The sequence below is a fragment of the Polypterus senegalus genome, chromosome 12 (genome assembly GCF_016835505.1).
Source record: "Polypterus senegalus isolate Bchr_013 chromosome 12, ASM1683550v1, whole genome shotgun sequence".
In the NCBI taxonomy this organism is placed as follows: Eukaryota; Metazoa; Chordata; class Cladistia; order Polypteriformes; family Polypteridae; genus Polypterus; species Polypterus senegalus.
The window spans coordinates 5,439,203-5,457,079 of record NC_053165.1 but is presented as its reverse complement, the minus strand read 5'-3'; the positions used below and the strand labels follow the sequence as shown (position 1 = coordinate 5,457,079).

General features: G+C 41.7%; 1 protein-coding gene across 16 annotated transcripts in view; it reads right to left on the bottom strand.

The window, feature by feature from the left end:
* The window catches only part of cadpsa (Ca2+-dependent activator protein for secretion a), a 364,578-nt gene extending 348,216 nt beyond the window's left edge, over positions 1 to 16,362 (bottom strand). For 12 of the 16 annotated variants that reach the window (XM_039771426.1, XM_039771431.1, XM_039771437.1 and 9 more), the window contains exon 1: positions 15,694 to 16,362. In XM_039771426.1, the coding sequence (XP_039627360.1) occupies positions 15,694 to 16,029 (336 nt within the window). In that variant the 5' untranslated portion in view covers positions 16,030 to 16,362. The remainder of the gene's footprint in view (positions 1 to 15,693) is intronic. The other 4 variants (XM_039771432.1, XM_039771434.1, XM_039771436.1 and 1 more) reach the window with 1 other exon arrangement.
* Between the last annotated feature and the right edge of the window lie 1,515 nt (positions 16,363 to 17,877).

Sequence of the window (17,877 nt, the reverse complement as noted above, 5' to 3'; positions counted from 1 at the left end):
CAGATGACGTGTGTTTCCAGGGGCAATCATGTATTTCTTGCCCAATTTTGGTGTCCTAATTTATTTATTTTTTTAATCCCTGTTTGTCCTATATTTTAAACATGACTCTTTTATCAGTTAATGAGCAGTTTGTAAAAAACGTTTTCCAGGTCCTTCAAAAATTCCCAGCCCAAAGACAGTTCAAAACCCACCCAAAGGCACTGGAAACCAGTCCAATAAATGGCATATTTTGCCATTTGACCATAATATATGAAATAGAGTTTTGTATCAAATGTCGGAAATGGCTGTCAAGACCAAGAAAGGACCGGATGAATGGGCTGATCGCGTCAGGTCAGGTTGGGGAGCATACACTGGTAACAGCTCAGGGTCCTGGTTGGCAACCCCCCCAGGAAGACAGGCGGCCCAGTCCTACCCCCCAGAAATGACCAACTATTTGCCACAGCCTGGTGTTATGTGGGCATCCCCTTGGCCTGGTCCAGCTGCTCAAGTTCTCAAAAATGAGGGTCCTGTGAGCCGGATCACCGTTGGGGAATCGCAACACGTAGCCGTAGTGCTGTAACTGACTCTCCCTCACAATGCAGGTAATGTGCCTCGTTTGGACTAAATCCCTAGTGAACAACTAGCTCACTTTACACTCACATTAACATAGTTTACGTTACGTTATGCTATAAGTGACTAAGCCTGTCATTTTTTTTCTGCAGTCACTGTGCTATATAGCATTTACTTCATACTTTTCAGTCCCGTTTTTGTTTGTTGTTTAGTTTCTTTCCATTTGATCAGCTGTCATATAAATTGATAACAAACCTGGGCTGTTCCAGTTTTTTGTCTTTCGTACCATGTTCACATATTCCTTATCCACTGCAGCAGGGACTGAGTGGATGACAGTTTGGAACTGTAATGGTGTGTCCTTTTGAGGTGACTTGAATTCGAAGCAGCATGTTGTTCTCTTTCCCCTGTGCTCCAACACGCAGTCCATTTCCCAGAGTTCTCCTGCAGTCTTAGTCGTCTGCACCACCTCACCTTTCTGTCGACGGGCAGTGCCCAATCTGTGTGCGAAATCAGTAAAAGCGCAAGCACCAGATAGTCCATAAGCCACACCCACTCCTGTAGTCTCTGTCTGTTTGAGCCGTAGTTGCCAGTTTAGTTGGTTTCAGGCCCAGTTGGGCCACTTTTAACTGCAGCATGCGTGTAAAAAATAGCTTAGGCGTGACCCTTCATTTTGTGCTATTTTTACTGAAATTGCCCGTGATTTTGTAAAGATGAAAATGTCTGTATTTATTTCCCTGCCACTTTAACCTATGAAACAGCCTAATTTTCATTCCAGCCTATTGACAGCACTAATGGATGTCCAAAAAATGAATGCAGAGTTGGAATAACTGCTGTACAAAAACTATACTATTATTGGACCATGTATTGTAAACAAGCGGGGAGAACAGAAATATAATAAAAGAAATGCACAGGAAAAAAATGTTTTGGAGGATGCAGGAAGATATTCCTGATGTAAACAATGGATCACTTCTGTTCTTGGAGAAAATACGAAGGTTAAAGACAGTCACATAGCATTAAACTGGCAGCACATTTTTAAAAGGGTGATTCTAGTGTGAACAAAATGTGCTGTATTTCACCATGACATGTTGCCTGGCTTTTAACTGTGTCATACATTTCTCTTAAGGCAACAAAATTAAAGGTTATTTCCAAGTTGAATAGAAAAGAATGGAAGAGACCTGAAGTTTTGATGACACATGCGATAAGGCAGAGTCGTGGCTCTGAGGCTAAGGATCTGTACTGGTATCCATAAAGTTGCCGGTTCGAATCCCTGTCACTTCCAAAAGAGATCCTACTCTGCTGGGCCCTTGAGCAAGACCCTTAACCTTTAATTGCTCCCGGGGCGCTGTACAATGGCTGACCCTGCGCTCTGACCCCAAGGGGTATGTGAAAAACTAACAAATTCCTAATACGAGAAATTGTATAAGGCGAAATAAAGAACAAAAAATAAAAGGCTGAAACGTTGCACCTCTTTACCTTCTTTCCTCTTTATCATGGAAATGACATTAAGCTTTCTGCTATGTTGTTTCACCTTAAAAAATCCAAAAGATATAGCGAAGTGGGCTTTTATGGAGTTAAATATTAACTGCCAAAAGTCTGTGCCCGAGTACCACACATTTTCTAAGCATAAGTTACATTTTGAGTGCATTTCGTAGGTGCAAGTTAAAATCTAACTCCATATGCTTTTGTCATATTTTTTCTACCATGTATTTTATTTATTTGAAGATTGCTTTGTAGCTTGTGCCGTTTGCCAGACTTCTATTTAGGAAAATTAACCCTTGAAATTTGACTGCATGGCCCCACTCTATCATGCAAAATAAGTACCAATTCACCATTCAGAGGAGTGACATCCACGGATGTTTGCAGCCTGCCTTGGGACATGGACTAACCATTTGCAGGATTTTGACTGTGATTGGCCTGTAGAGTGTCTGGTAACCCTACTTGTCTTCACGCTCCGCACGCCAAACCACCTGGAAGGTGCGCGTGCGCAATATCAAGGCGCGAAGTTCAGTTCTGAGATGGCTTGCTTTAGTCACATCCTTAATCCATCAATACAACTGCACATTTGTGTTTATTGAATGAAGAACTTCAGAGAGAAGTGGAATGTCTGAAAGCAGAGATGTTTGGTTCCGAGAACAACAAACTAGTATGCCAGATGTGCAGACAGATAGTCCGTGTTCCATGGAGATATTACTCATCATATCAATACAAAATGCATGAAGACGTTGAAAAAAAGGAAACGTGCCAGGTAAGCAGACACAGTCTATGTCCACATAGGGCCATCCACATATCACTGAGGTGCAGAAATAAAATACAACTTGAGTGGCTGTTTAGGGTTTTCTTATTCAGTCGAGTTGTCAGATGTGCAAGCAGTGTCAAAGTGCATTGTGACATAACAGTACGCTCCAACCAGGGCACGGGGTGCTGTTTAAAGAGTCTCATTATCTATGCGAGTGGATTTGAAGGCTGGATATGTGGCGTTTTATTCTTTAGAGTTGTTGTGTGTTAATAGTGTTAACGTGTTTGTATACAGCATTGTGAAATCGCGAAAGCCCCAGCCCCCACTAGCGCCTCCACCCATGTTGGAACATTTGTAAGTGTAAAAAAAACCGTGAGAGGCCTCCCCTCGACTTTCTCGTATACTCAGATATGAGGATGGATATTTGAGGAGTAAACCGCAAGACAATGATTATATTTTTTTAAAGAGCCATCAACAACAACACAAATTAATGTTCTATGGAACAATTTTTATAAAAGTAAAGTTGAATAAATCGGACTCTGGAGCTGCATGAATATAAGGTAAAGTACCACTACCAGTTAGCAGAAATAGCCCAAAGCTTGATAGAAATCCACGTTGTGTACCTAATACTTGTAAGCAAAATGTGGTTGACCTAAGTGAAAGCGTACTCAAGTTATCGTGTTTACACACACACACAGACATAATTCCAAAAATGGTATTTTCAGACTCAGGGAGGATTAATCAAAATCTCGAAATGGAATTTTGGAAGATTCCAATACTTTCCCTACACTTTGTATACGAGAAAGTAAAAAAGTATACAACATAAATATGTGATTAGCGAAAAATCAATTTGCAACATTTTGTGGTTATGACTTCTCCTACGATTGCCATTTCATTTTTTTTTACAGAAACTTCTAGCTTTAAACATCACCCCACTATTTATTGATGCGGTTAATGTTTTTTTTTTATGTATAGCGTCCGGTTTGATACCTAAAAGTCTTGCAGAGTTTATTTAATTTTTGTTGTTTTGTTTTGTTATTAAAATTCCTTCTAAAGTTTTTAAACACTCACTTTCGATGTATTTTAACATTAACACCAATTATTTTAGAAGATTTCATGTGGTTGTATACAGTGGTCCGTAAACGGCGTGAATTTATTTTAGACATATTTAAACTGTCACAGAGGAAATATTTCAAGTCATAGTTCACAAATGCCATTTTGGGTGCCAGTATTATTTCCATGCGTACACTTCCAGCCGTTTCTATCCTTATTTTTCTTTTTTTTTTTAATCCCGTCCCTGCACGTTTTTTCGTTTACGTCTGTGAAGGCAGCAAAATCTGATAAGGAAGGCCGATCTGTCAGCTCTCTGTTTAACACACACGGCAACAAAATGTGATAAGGCGACAAAAAATCGCAGAGCACCGGTTCTCCGCTGAATGACACTGAGCCTGGAGCAAGGACATCGAGCGCCTCCTTTTATTTCGAGATTAAGAACGACAACGTTCTATGCAGCTACGATAAGCAATAAGGGATCACAAAATGAAATGACATGAAACGTGAATGTCTGTGTCTTCCAGATGACGGGGTAATAGCAGTGACTACTGACCACAACGGTCAGTCAGCGCGTTTATTTGGACCCAGGCGCCCAGTGGCACGCGGCTTTAGCATCATCATGTGAAAATGCCAAGCAGAAAAATACGAGCAGCACGTTCTTGAAAGGAAAGATTAGACAGCAGAGAAAGAAGGATCATGGCGCTACCGAACGCTAAAACAAATGACTTTCTTAAAGCGTGGCATTAAAATAATCGGGACCTGCGCTTACAAATCTGTCGCTCGTGTAAACGTCTTAGTCAGCTGCAGTTTTCTTCTAGCAGTCTCCTGACGACCTGCGTGGCTGCGCGAGTCCGCGGGGAGGTCAGAACACAAGCGCCAGGTAAATCCGTGTAATTGGCAGCAAGCGCACGGAGGACAGGATAAAAATAACCCGAGTGATCCTGCGGAGCTCCGTCGTCAAAATCCGCGAATCTAACAATAGCAGCAGTGTGCCCGCCGTAACTGCATCGTGTGCACCGGGCTAAATATAAACAGACGATCGGTATTTAGAGCAGCAGCAAGCGGCACGACCGGGCACTTCAAGGTCCATGGACCGCGCTGGACAGAGTGAAGACTTGCTGGACGCCCATGGCTGGTATATGATGAGTGATTAAACACACCAGACGGGGTGTTAATAGGGTGCCTATTTTCTAAGTGGTGAAATATTGACACCTGTCTGCTAATATATGTGAATTACAGGTGGATTCAAAAGTGCTCACTTCCTGCACACTTTATTGTGCTGTAGGTTTAATTTTAAACAGATAAGTTGACTGTTTTTTGCCCATCAATCTACATTCAATAACCCATAATGACATAGTGGAAAGGTTTACAGATTCAAAAATTAAAATCTGTCATTCCTACAAATATTCAGCATCTTTGCTGTGGCACTCCAAATTGTGCTCAGGTGCCTGTCACAGTTTAGAAAGGCACATGTGTACTTGTGTGTATATATGGTCACACAATTCACACTGCATCTCAGGACAAAAATCAAGACCTGAAGTCCAAGGAACTTTCCGGAAACCTCTTTGATTACATTGTGGTTAGGCATAGATTAGGACAAGGGAATGAAGTCATTTTTAAAGCTTTGAGTATTCCCAGGAGAACAGTGGCCTCAAGAATTGAGAAATGGAAGAAGTCTGAAACCACAGGGACTCTTCCTAGAGTTGGATATCCGCCCAAACAAAGTAAGCAAGGGACAAAAGGGCCTTAGTCAGGGAGGTTGGAGAACCTGTCCAAGGGATGACTTTCTCAGCATCCCTCCATAAATCAGGTATTTATGGTAGACTAGTGTTATGGAAGCTACTCTTGACTATAAGGCATATCACAGTTCAAAGCATGAGGAGGCAAGAATCGAAACTCTTTGAGCAGAACTCCAAGCACTATGTCTCAAGAAGAAGACCAGGCACTGCTCATCACCTGCTTAATACCATCCCTACAGTGAAGCATGGTGGTGGCAGCATCATGTTGAATGATGAAAGCAGCAAAGTACAGAGAGGTCTTTGAAGATAACCTGCTCTAAACTGAGGTGTCGGTTTGCCTTTCAGTATGACAATGACCCAAAGCAGACAGCTAAAACAAGGCTGGGTCAGCTTTGGGACAAGTGTCTGAGTCTTCTTGAATGGCCCAGCCAAAGCCCAGACTTAGAATGTGTGTGGAGAGACCTGAAGATGGCAGATTACAGATGCTCCCCATCCGATCTGGTTTCCTCTAAACATGACGCCTGGCGTTCACACCAAAGAGTTCAATCTTTGTCTCATCAGACCAGAGAATTTTGTTTCTCATGGTCTGAGAGTCCTTCAGGTGCCTTTTGACAAACTCCAGGTGGGCTGCCATGTGCCTTTTACTAAGGAGTGGCTTCCGTCTGACCACTCTACCATACAGGCCTGATTGGTGGATTGCTGCAGAGATGGTTGTCCTTCTGGAAGGTTCTCCTCTCTCCACAGGGGACCTCTGGAGCTCTGACAGAGTGACCATCGGGTTCTTGGTCACCTCCCTGACTAAGGCCCTTCTCCCCCAATCGCTCAGTTTAGATGGCCGGTCAGCTCTAGGAAGAGTCCTGGTGGTTTCGAACTTCTTCCACTTACGGATGATGGAGGCCACTGTGCTCATTGGGACCTTCAAAGCAGCAGACATTTCTCTATAACCTTCCCCAGATTTGTGCCTCGAGACAATCCTGTCTTGGAGGTCTACAGACAATTCCTTTGACTTCATATTTGGTTTGTGCTCTGACATGAACTGTCAACTGTGGGACCTTCTATATACAGGTGTGTGCCTTTCCAAATCAGGTCACATCAACTGAATTGACCACAGGTGGACTCCAATGAAGCTGCAGAAACATCTCAAGGATGATCAGGGGAAACAGGAGGCACCTGAGCTCAGTTTGGAGCTTCATGGCAAAGGCTGTGAATACTTATGTACATGTGCTTTCTCAGTTTTTTTAATTTTAATAAATTTGCAAAAATCTCAAGTATTTAACTTTTTTCACGTTGTCATTATGGGGTGTTGTGTGTAGAATTCTGAGGAAAAAAATTAATTTAATCCATTTTGGAATAAAGCTGTGACATAAAAAAATGTGGAAAAAGTGATGCGCTGTGAATACTTTCCGGATGCACAGTAAAGGCACCATATGAAATGAAGCTGCCAGCCACTTTCATTTAGGAGTCTGATGTCTTAGAGAAGCAGCAATCAGTCAGCCATTCATTTCACATAACCAAGTGCACCATTCTGAGGCTAATACGATTACAGGAGGCAGAAGGGGCAGATTGGGGTGTGAAGAAACTGAGGGGGGATGCACACTTTGGAGGTGCTCATCGGACACCCTTTACCAGTTCTCTCAATGGAGACAGATTCAGCCCCGCTATCAATAAACTGGGGCCCCATTTGAGTCCTCAAATCTTCCCCTCTGTTGCATTTCTAGATATTTCTTTCATAGCACATACATCTGTTCTGATAGGTACTATTGGCCATTCAGGTTACCCAGGATTACCCACAACTCCCAACAGACAAACTACAAGTCACACGACAGGAGTAAGGTGACTGGAAACAAGGCAGACCCTATCAAGCAGGCACAGCTTAAAGAAGGCATAGAATTGGAAGGAGACTTCCACAACTTTCATGGTCACATGGTGCTATTTGGCTGCTTTGGAGACCACTTAAGAAGGTGAGGAATCAGTGAGAGTGGTAGCCACCCAGCAGATGGAAAGACTGAGAGAATTTGCTGGAACAGAAAGAAATGCTAATTAAAGTGAAAGAAAGTAGACAAAAAAGGTGCCCGTTTTCTAATTAAACATACAAGACACCAAAATGGCACTAGAAATGAAAGGAAAAGAATTAATAAATGAGGGCTGTTTGAAAAATCCTGTGCAAGTGTGACTCCTGCCCTTTGTCAACATTCATAAGGCTAAGACAATGGATGAATGGAAGGATGGATGATTTTAATCTAAGACATTCCAAGAAAACCCAGAATGATTCAGGGATATTGGTGCTCCTAGACCAGTACAATCCCTCAAAAATATGTCCATCCATCTATCCACCCATCCATAGACTTATTGATCGAGTCCTACCATTGGTGTTGAGTTTGCATGTTGCTTAGGGCTCGTTTATACTTCACGCTCAGAATGCGCAAGCATCATGGCTGCCACGCATTCCCAGCTTTCATTTGACACGTCCTCAAAAATTAACGGGATGTGTGCGCGAGTTGCAGTACCAGCAAAAAGTCAGGGGGTGCAGTGTGATAAAAGTCGGAATGTGATGTCAGAGTCTCTCTTTACTATCAACATGTGACAGAAAGCCGTTCTGCAGATCCTCTGGGATCGATGTGTGTGCTTCCATGTTTGATGAATGGTTCGATGTGATGAAGCAAAATGCTGACATACAAATGCATTCGTGGTGCTTTTATATTCAAGCATTCCCCAACATGATACATTTTGAAGGTCTCACATACCATCTACTGTGCCATCTCATCAGAATGTACGGCGGGGTATTTGAGCCACAGCAAAAAAAAAAAAAAGGTGTATTTGGTGATTAAAGTGGAACTTTTGGCTTTAATCTTGAAATGTCCACTTTAACCTCGTAGTTTACTTTCTCATTAAAGTAGACCGTCATAAACGTCATCTTAAAACCGACCCAGTTGTTAATCGCTGCCTGCTTCTGGGTCTTCCTCCTGACCTGACAGCACGTTACATGTATGATATTCCAGCTCTCTGCACATTTAGAATCCTTAGATTTATACTTGATATCATTTTCAATGATGAAATGCATTAAAGTGTGTGTGTTACATTTTACAGATAAGTTGTTTGGCTCATTTAAATAATGAATACTGATAATAATTACACATGTTGTGGTGGCACAGTGGCAGAGCGGTAGCATTTTGCAGTTTGCATGTTTTCCTGGTGGGTTTCCACAGTGGGCTCTGGTTTCCTTCTAAAGACATGAAGTTTTGGGGATTTGGTGATGCTAAAGTGACGCTAGTGTATGTGTATGCTTATGTTCACCTTGTGATGAGCTGATGCCCTGTCCAGGGATTTTGTTTCTTTCTCGCACCCGATGCTTGCTTGCTTGAAATGGACACATCCCTGGATTGATGGCTGTAATTATTAAACATCCTTTTCAGAAATATTGTGGCAAGGTATCCTCGGAATTTAATAGATGCTTCAGGCAATTCACGACACAGCGAAGCCGAATGTTTTCTCACCGTGATGATATCTCGCACTGCCACCTGATGGAATCTTCCAGATTTGCGTAAAGTACGCGCACAGGTATAAACAGTACAATGCTTGCGTAGCAGTAGCGTCTGTTGGAGCATGCGTTATGTCGCGTGAAGTATAAACCTGGCCTTATGTGTACCAGGTTTTGGCCTCGCTGTTGGTGTGGAGTTTGCAGATTCTCCTTGTGTCATTTTTTCTCATATTTTTCCCCTACAATATGACTTAATTGAGGGGTTTCCCAACTTTTTTTTTCCCAGTTTATCCCGTGACAGCTTTTCAAAAGTAAATTTACCCTCACCCTGTTTTGTTCAGTAATTTGAGTTTATACTTCTACCATAATAAAGGAATCGAGAAGGGGGAAATTTTAAGATACAGTTTTTAGCATTTTTATTTTAAGTTCAAATAACGGTAATAATAATAATGTCATCTCACTTATTTAAAACCAGCCAATGATGAGCAGATGTTGGTATACCAGAATGAAAAGCATCAATCACTGAGACGCTTGTTCTGATTTTTCACCTACCATTTTGGATATCCTTGGCGCAATTGTTGAAATAGCAAGTCTTGGGTCGTCTTTGGGAAGTAATTGAGATCTTTGTGACTTCAGCATTCCTAAGTAAATGTACCCCCTGAGTAAGTGAGATTTACCACCATCTGGAAACCCCTGGCTTAATTGGAGACTCCTGGCCCAATTGGGTGTGAGAATGAAAGAAAAGTGCCCCACATTCACACTTCACACAGGCAGGAGAATTGAACCCAGGACAGAGCATCCACGAGGCAACAGGGCTAAGCACTGCGCCACCCCATGTGCACGTCTAGCATTGTGAAGGCTTAGTCTTGAATATGTCAAGGAAGACAAATGAAAACACAATGGGGATCACAAAAACCAGCATGTGTGTGCAATTGCAAGTATATTATTTTATATTTATTAATAAAAAGTTTGTACAAACTTTGACTTATTATTTTGGACAATGTCGGGGAGTCTTAGATAGAAATTAAATTGTGATGTCAGTCTCGAATCCACTTAATCCAGTTCAGCATCAGAGGGGTCCAAAGCTCAACCTGGCACCCCAGAGGACCATGCGGGAAACAGCAGTGAACAGGGCAGGTCACCAGGCCATCGCATGGCTCACTCACATCCACTCCGGGGACAATTCCTCTCAACTTTACTCTCCTTGATTTTCAACAAATTAATGGACAGATGTTATGGCCTTCCATGTATATTAATCAGATTCTACTTTGTGTTCTGTGTGTTTTAAGAAATCTCTGCATTTATATGTACAATGTATGCATTTAGAAGTGTTATATTTGCATTTTACCTGAAAACTTGTCATAGGACTCTGTTAAAAGCGCTATACAAAAGTAATTGTCAATTAAACTGACAAGCACATCTTTGGGTTTTGGGGAAAATGGATGAAAAAATCCATGTCATTTGATATTGAACATAAGGAAGGAACCACAAACAAAATTAAATTTGTGAATAAGGGAACACGGTGTCACCATAATCACTTTTAAGTTTATATACATGTGTGTGCCTGTGATTTTTTTTTAACATTAAAGCACAAATTTTATAATCGGGTTTGCCTAAAGTAGAAAGCCAGTTGGAAAGTGCAGAATGTGGCACCAATGCAGCCATCCATCCATTTTCTAACGTATGTATGTAGCACACACCAGGCCACAACGTTGACATTAACCAGCAGGATTAGAACTATGGCCAGTAGTACAGCCTGTGGTAAATCTGTTAGTATAGTGTGGACACAATAATGACCAAAACTGTAAGTTTAATGACCAGTGATACTACACATGGCAAATTTAATGAACAATAATGTAATATGTGGTAAATCTAACTTTATTGATGAATATGGTAAATCTAGTCACCAATAGCACATTATGGTATCTTTAATAACTAATACGGTGAACTGCATGACCAATAGTATAGTTTAGGAACTTTAATGAGCAATCCTGCCAATCTAGTGACCAACAGTATAATAATTTAAATTCATTGACCAGTACTATATGCAATATGGCAAATTTAATAGCAATGTTATATGGCACATCTAATGACCATTAGTGTAGTATGTGGTAAATGAAAAGGCCTTTAGTCTTGTATGTGGTAAGTTTAAGCACCATTAGTGTAATATGTGGTGAATCTAATGAACGGTGACCACCTTAAGGTGACAAACATTCGTCTAAAGATGTCTAAGCACTGCTTACATAACGCTGAGGAAAACAGATTAAGTGTCAAACAGACATCCATCCATCTGCCTGTCTATTTTCTGCCTTGTTAATCTTATTCAGGCTCACATGGAGCTGGAGCCTATCCCAGCAGCATTGGGTGCAAGTCAGGACGCAGTCTTGGATGTGGTGCCAGTCTGTGTAGGGCATACACACTCACTCACACGGAGTCAGCTGAGATTTGTTGTCTAATGTAATGTGTGCATGTTTGGAATGTGGGTGGAAAACCTTGAGTTTCCAGAGGAAAACCTGAATGAATAAACAGCCTTGCTTTTTTAATCATTCCTTTCCATAAATGTGTATTTCAAATGGAGATCAATAATTTAATTTTCCAATTGTTTAATTTTTGCAATTGGAGCCCAGTCAAATTAAGGGACTCATTCATAGAGACAGAGTGTGAGCAATGCAGGAAAATAAAGATGAAATAAGTGAATAAACAGTTTTAAATCTGAGGAGCAAGCTACTCGCCCTCTTAGAAATGCAGTTTGCCGTGTCCTGATTTTTGTCTCTTTCTTTTTATGTAACTGTAAGCGTAATCCATTAATTGTGTGTGTGTGAGTATCCACATTCCCAGATTACACTGCAGGACTCAGAAATCCTGAACACCATGAAATTGGATCCTTTCAATGAGTACCTAGGGTAAGGAATGGAATTTAATCATCGACATGAGTCGTTCTCCTTCAGTCTCTGCAAAACAAGGCTTAATTCAACATCCTATTGTGCACCACATATTTTGTCTCACATTATCTAAAAAGCTATCATGGATAGATCCAAACTGTGAACAAGGCCAGCCATCAAGCACCAGTCTCTCCAGGTCATCTGTTTTGGGGAATGCCCCACAGTTAAGCCAGTCAGAGAAAACTATGTGCTTCTTTGTCAAATAGGGTTAGATTTACAATTACTCCAAACTATTAAATAACATTATTTGGAGAAAACAACAGATAGAATAACATGGGAAAAATCTATTGTGATATTCTAAATTACATTCTCTTGTGGTAGACCACCTGGACCCACTACAGTTTGCCAATCAGATGAAGATTGGAGTGGAAGATGTAATTATCTTTCTGCTCCACGAGGCTTATTTCCACCTGAAAAAAGCTGTCTGCACCATAAGGGTAATGTTTGTTTTTTTATTTCTCCAGTCTATTAGTACCATCCAGAAATCCTTGCTAAGAGGTAAACTCAGAGATATTTAGCCTGAGGTGTCCTGGACTTGGTGATCAACAGACTGCAGTCTGTGAAACACCCTTAATGGAGCCATTGTTTGTCTGTTTAGCTGATGTGGCAGTGAGGGTGAAGCTGGCTCACTTCAGCAATCTTTGGCATACTATGCCATTTCTATGTCTGGCTGATATATGTCTTTGAGTCACAAGAGATGGTATAAATGACATGTCCAATATCATGTACCCCCTGTTAAAGAGTAAGTGCGGGCATGTTCAGGTGGATGAGTCTATCGTGTCCTCTAATGGACTAATAATCTGGCAGATGGCAGTTTGCGAACCTTAAGGACTGTGTGAGCAGCACTGGAGCACCACACGGAACAGAACTGTCAACTTTTGTTCATCCTGCACATCTCAGACTACAAATATAAGACCAGGCCATGTCACTTGCAGAAATTTTTCCGATGATTCTACACATAAGGAGTGTGTTCATAATGGGGTTGAGACAGACTTATCTAAATGAACAGGAAACCCTACAGCCCAAACTGCCTCACTCAGTGGGAAAGTGATTAGTACCTAAACCAAATGACATCTTCTATATAAGGCATGGGTCAAAGTTTTTTTTTTTTTCCCGAATATGTCAAAGAACTAATTAATGCTGTTCTATAATAAGCCTGTGCTTAAAACCCTTGATGTCACATATTGGGTACTCACTGGAGGGTGTTAAATCTGAGTGACTTACATTTTAAATACAAATATCTCAGTTACAGTTATGTTTCTGTTATTGTGATGCGATTTATTAGCTGAATAAAATCCAAAAAGATAGAATGAGAAATGCACATTCACTACGTGTGAAATTGAAATTACATCTATTGTGAAGGACACTGTACTGAAATACATTCATTCAAATGACCTTATTTTTCTTTAACTACATTTTTGTGGAATATGAATCAATCCGTTTTTTTTATGTGAACAAGACTCATTAGTGAAAGGGTTCACGGATCTTTTAGAGATCCAGCCATCCATTTTCCAACCCGTTGAATCCGAACACAGGGTCACGGGGTCTGCTGGAGCCAATCCCAGCCAACACAGGACGCAAGAGATCGAATTACAAATATAAGAAGACTGAATACTGTTGAGTTTCCACAGAGAGAGGTGAACTGTTACCAAAATATAACGCATATTGAACCAGACACGGGCTACAGAGTCCCGTCTATTTGAGACCATATCAATATGGACAGTGTGTGTGTACTATTAAGTAAAAGCCTTCTTTATTATTACTTCTGGTCTGGCTGACGTCTTTATCGAAGACGATTACAACATTTGAGATGCCGTTGTTTTTTTTTCCAACTGGAGCACAAACAGGTGGTGAAGCGACTTGCTCATGGTCACACAATGTCAGCAGCGGGATTTGAACCCACAACTTCAGGGTTTGAAGTACAAAGCTCAACCAAGACTTCACTTTGCCTGTTTCTTTACAGTGACTCTTGTGCTCACTAACGACACCTTCGGGACGAGTCCCCTTCGCGAGGAACGAACGGCCCATATACGCTTACGAAGCGCGCGGACTCCGTGTCATCATGGGCGCTAACCGCTCACGTGGTGCTGAAACTGCGGCCTACAGCTGCGGCACGTCGTAAAAAGCAGCTGCGCTGACAACGGAAAGCTGGCCGGCCATCCATCAGCTGGGGTCGGTGACACATTTACAGGTCCACTCTGGCTGACCCGTCTTGCGGCAAATCCTGCGATCGACTTCGTAAAACAGCAACAATAACAATAGTATTTAGTAAACGGAGTAAATTACTAAAGAGAAATCATTATTGGCATCATCATGACTGACAATAACTTTTACTCAGCGTCAAGTTGTGAGGCGTATTTAACGATACAGTGATACAAATTCAAAATCAAATGGACATATTTATTGCTATTAAAATACAGCATTCTTTGAACTGAAACTGAACAGTTGTATTCTTTCTCATTTAATATTCAGGCTGTCTATCTCGTGAACAGTTACAACCCGTAAAAGGAGAGTATTTGAAAATGACAACCTTAGACGTCTTAGATGCCCGTGTTGTAGTACTAGTCCCAGTGTTTACATATGGGCTTGTGTCTAGCAGCGCCTGTTGTGTGTCTACTGAAGAAGTCACTTTGTGTTTTATTTTTATGTATATTTCCTTTGACTGCACCTTGAGATTTAGTGCAAAGTGTGTTGGGACTGAGAGAGTAGTCGTAGTACTAAGCACAATTTTAATAAAAGTGAATTTCAAGAATCAATAACCTGCTATCTATTATACACCTTTTTCCCTATCTATGTATTATATAGTGCATTCTATATTGTTACTTTACCTAATACGACTTAGAAAATTTGAGAGAAGCAGTTGGTTGCATTTCTTTTGTTTTTTTCCAAGGTGAGATGATTTGTTCATTGTCACACAGTGTCATTAGCGGGACTTTAATCTACAGCCTCAGGGTTTGAGGTCCAAAGCTTTAATCACTACGCCACACTGCCTGCGTCTATCTATCGATCAATCGTATAGTCATTGTTACAATACTAAAACCATTATTATCGACAAGGACAGAGTAATCACCACAATGAACATTCATAATAAAAGGCGTTAACGTTTTGTTCGCCCAGACCCGACGCTACTGGCCGCAGCTTAAGGAGATAACACAACCTGGAAAGGAAGCCAGTCCATCACATCACCATAATAATAATGTGAACGACTCTTCGTTCTAGGCCTGACAACCGTAAAGTGATGTTCCGTTTATTTTTGTGAATGCGTACCACCTGCGCAGCTAACTCGTGTATGACACCGATTCTTAACAATGGACAACGTGTTGTTCGCTGTTATATCTGTTTATTTTAGGAAACCTCGGGCCAGTTGTTGTGACACAAGCATAAACCCCTTCTCCGGCACAGGCTGACATCTCGATTATCAAAACAACTTTTGCAGTTATTCGGCTGCAGCGGCGGGGTTTAATACGCCTTGGAGTTCAAATGCGTATCTGCAGCTTCTGATCACACAGGTTCACATACCGCGTCTATTGGAGCACATTGTGAAAGCAGTTGCCAGGCTCTCGTCATGTTTTAATTTCACCGTAGTTTGCCTGCTGCTCTGACCATAGCAGATCGTGTTAATTTTGAGGATGCACGCCCCGAATAACAGCGTGAACCCTATATCCCCCCTTTCCCTTAAAATAACATTCCGCTTACCTTTTGCTGCCTCCTCGCCATGTCTGTCGGCTGCTTAGCATTAAAAGGGTAGGCAATACATCTCATCACAAAGACATACAATTGTAATTTCTTCTTTCGCTCTTCTTCTTCCTTTTGCAATTTCTCCATTTCTTCTTTTTCTTTTTCACTCACCACTGAGGGGCTGGGGCTCGACGGCCGGACGCTGCTGCTCCGACTGCTGGGCTGCAACCCGCCGGAGCTCTCGCTAGTCCGGCTCGGGGACAGGCGAGCTCCGGCCTGAGGGGCCATCACTTCTTTGCTTTCTACTTCCACGGTCTCATCTGATTCCTCTTCACTGGACGAAGGGTCCAACATTTTGTTTCTCTGGAGTGGTTAGGCTAGCGGATTATTTCCGACAAAATGGATAGGAGATCACAAAGAAAGCCGGTGCTCCTGTTTGGTGTGCAACTGCAGACGAGACGAGAATCGACGGATTACAAAGCAATTGTGAGAGCGTTTCTTCGAAAGATGGAGGGAAAGGAAATCGGTAGAAATGTTCACATAAAAAAGGAAATGAATGGACAGGCAAAGCCTTCCAGATGGCTGTTTCCTTTGGAAATACAGAAAGGATGCGAATTCACAGGACGCTCAGTGTCAAAGTACCCGGTGTAGCTGTCTGCACATCAGCAGAGCTCGCTCTCTCTCTCTCTCTCTCTCTCTCTCTCTCTTCCCCGCAAGCGCCACTGCTTACGTGTGCCCTCTAGTTTAACTCTCCACTCACCGGCGGCGACTTTCAAAGAGAGAAGGGGCGGAGGGGGGAGCCATTGTGTGAGTAAAACATTTACAGAATCTCGGCTCATTCACTCGCCAGCGCTTCCTGCTGAGATCCGTCAATGCAATCGATGGCCACTTCGTGTTGCTACTTCCTACAAAACACCGAGAGAATAAGTGCAGGGCGGCTAGGAACTGACCAGGGTCCTGAAACAACGCCGGGCGCTTGGGGTAAAAACACTCTGGGTAGGAGTTCACGACAGAGTCAAGGAGTGGCAGTGTAACAGGACACACATTTTAAAAAATGGGAGGTGTCCGCTTAGAATCGCAATTGTTGAACGACGGGAAAGAATCGGTGGGTTACGAAGTTTAAACGGCTTTTCGAGATATCCGGTGACAAAGTATGAGACTTCTTCAAAAACACTATGGTGATATACACGTCAGCCTTGATAACAGAGGCAGACATTACACCAAGAAGGCACACCTTTAGAAACTGTAGCTACAGTGGATTCAGACCCCTTCACATATTTCATATTTTTTAAAGTTGCAGCCTTGTGCTAGAAGAATTTATTTTTTTGCCTCAACAAACAACACTCAATACTAAAAACAGGATTTAGAGTTTTTTTCAATTGATTTGTTGAATCACAGTGAATGATTTCATTTGCCATTTAGACTGATAGCCAAAAATCTCCATTTTGGTCTCATCACACCATAGAACCTCCCCTTCTTCTTTCCATACACCGCCAGGCAAGATGTCCTGTGTGTGTGTGTGAGTGTGTGTGTGTTTTCTCTTTGGCACTTTTCTGTAAAGCTCTGAATGGTGAAGCACCAGGGCGTTTGCTGTTTGTCTAGAGTCTCCAGTGTCACTTTTGACTTATTCAGGGTTCTTAAAGGTCTTTTGGTTGTCTCGTCTTCTTTAGGTTTTGTGGATGGTCTGCTCTAGCAGATATACAGCTGTGCCATACTTTTTCCATTTACTGTGTTTATGATTGATTTAACTGAATATTCTTTAACTTTTTTTCATTTTTCCATCCCCTGATTTGTGCTTTTCAAGGAGCTGCTTGGAGTGCTTCATTGTGGCCCCAGTTTGCTATTGTGTTGTGAACTTAACATAGCATAAAGTATAAAATAATGTAACGATAAGGTGCATAATGTAATGTAATGTGTAATATATTGTAAAGTAACACAACATAACATAATGTACTGTAACATAACATAACATTATATTACATTCACCAGTGGGGAGCTGCAGCCTATCCTGGCAGTATTTAGCCCAAGTAGGATGCAGAGGTGAATAGTTCATACACACACACACACACATGCACAGTGGTCAGTATGGAGCTGCCAAATAAGTTAACACACACAAATGTCCCCCTGGGGACAATTACAGATCTATCTATCTATCTATCTATCTATCTATCTATCTATCTATCTATCTATCTATCTATCTAT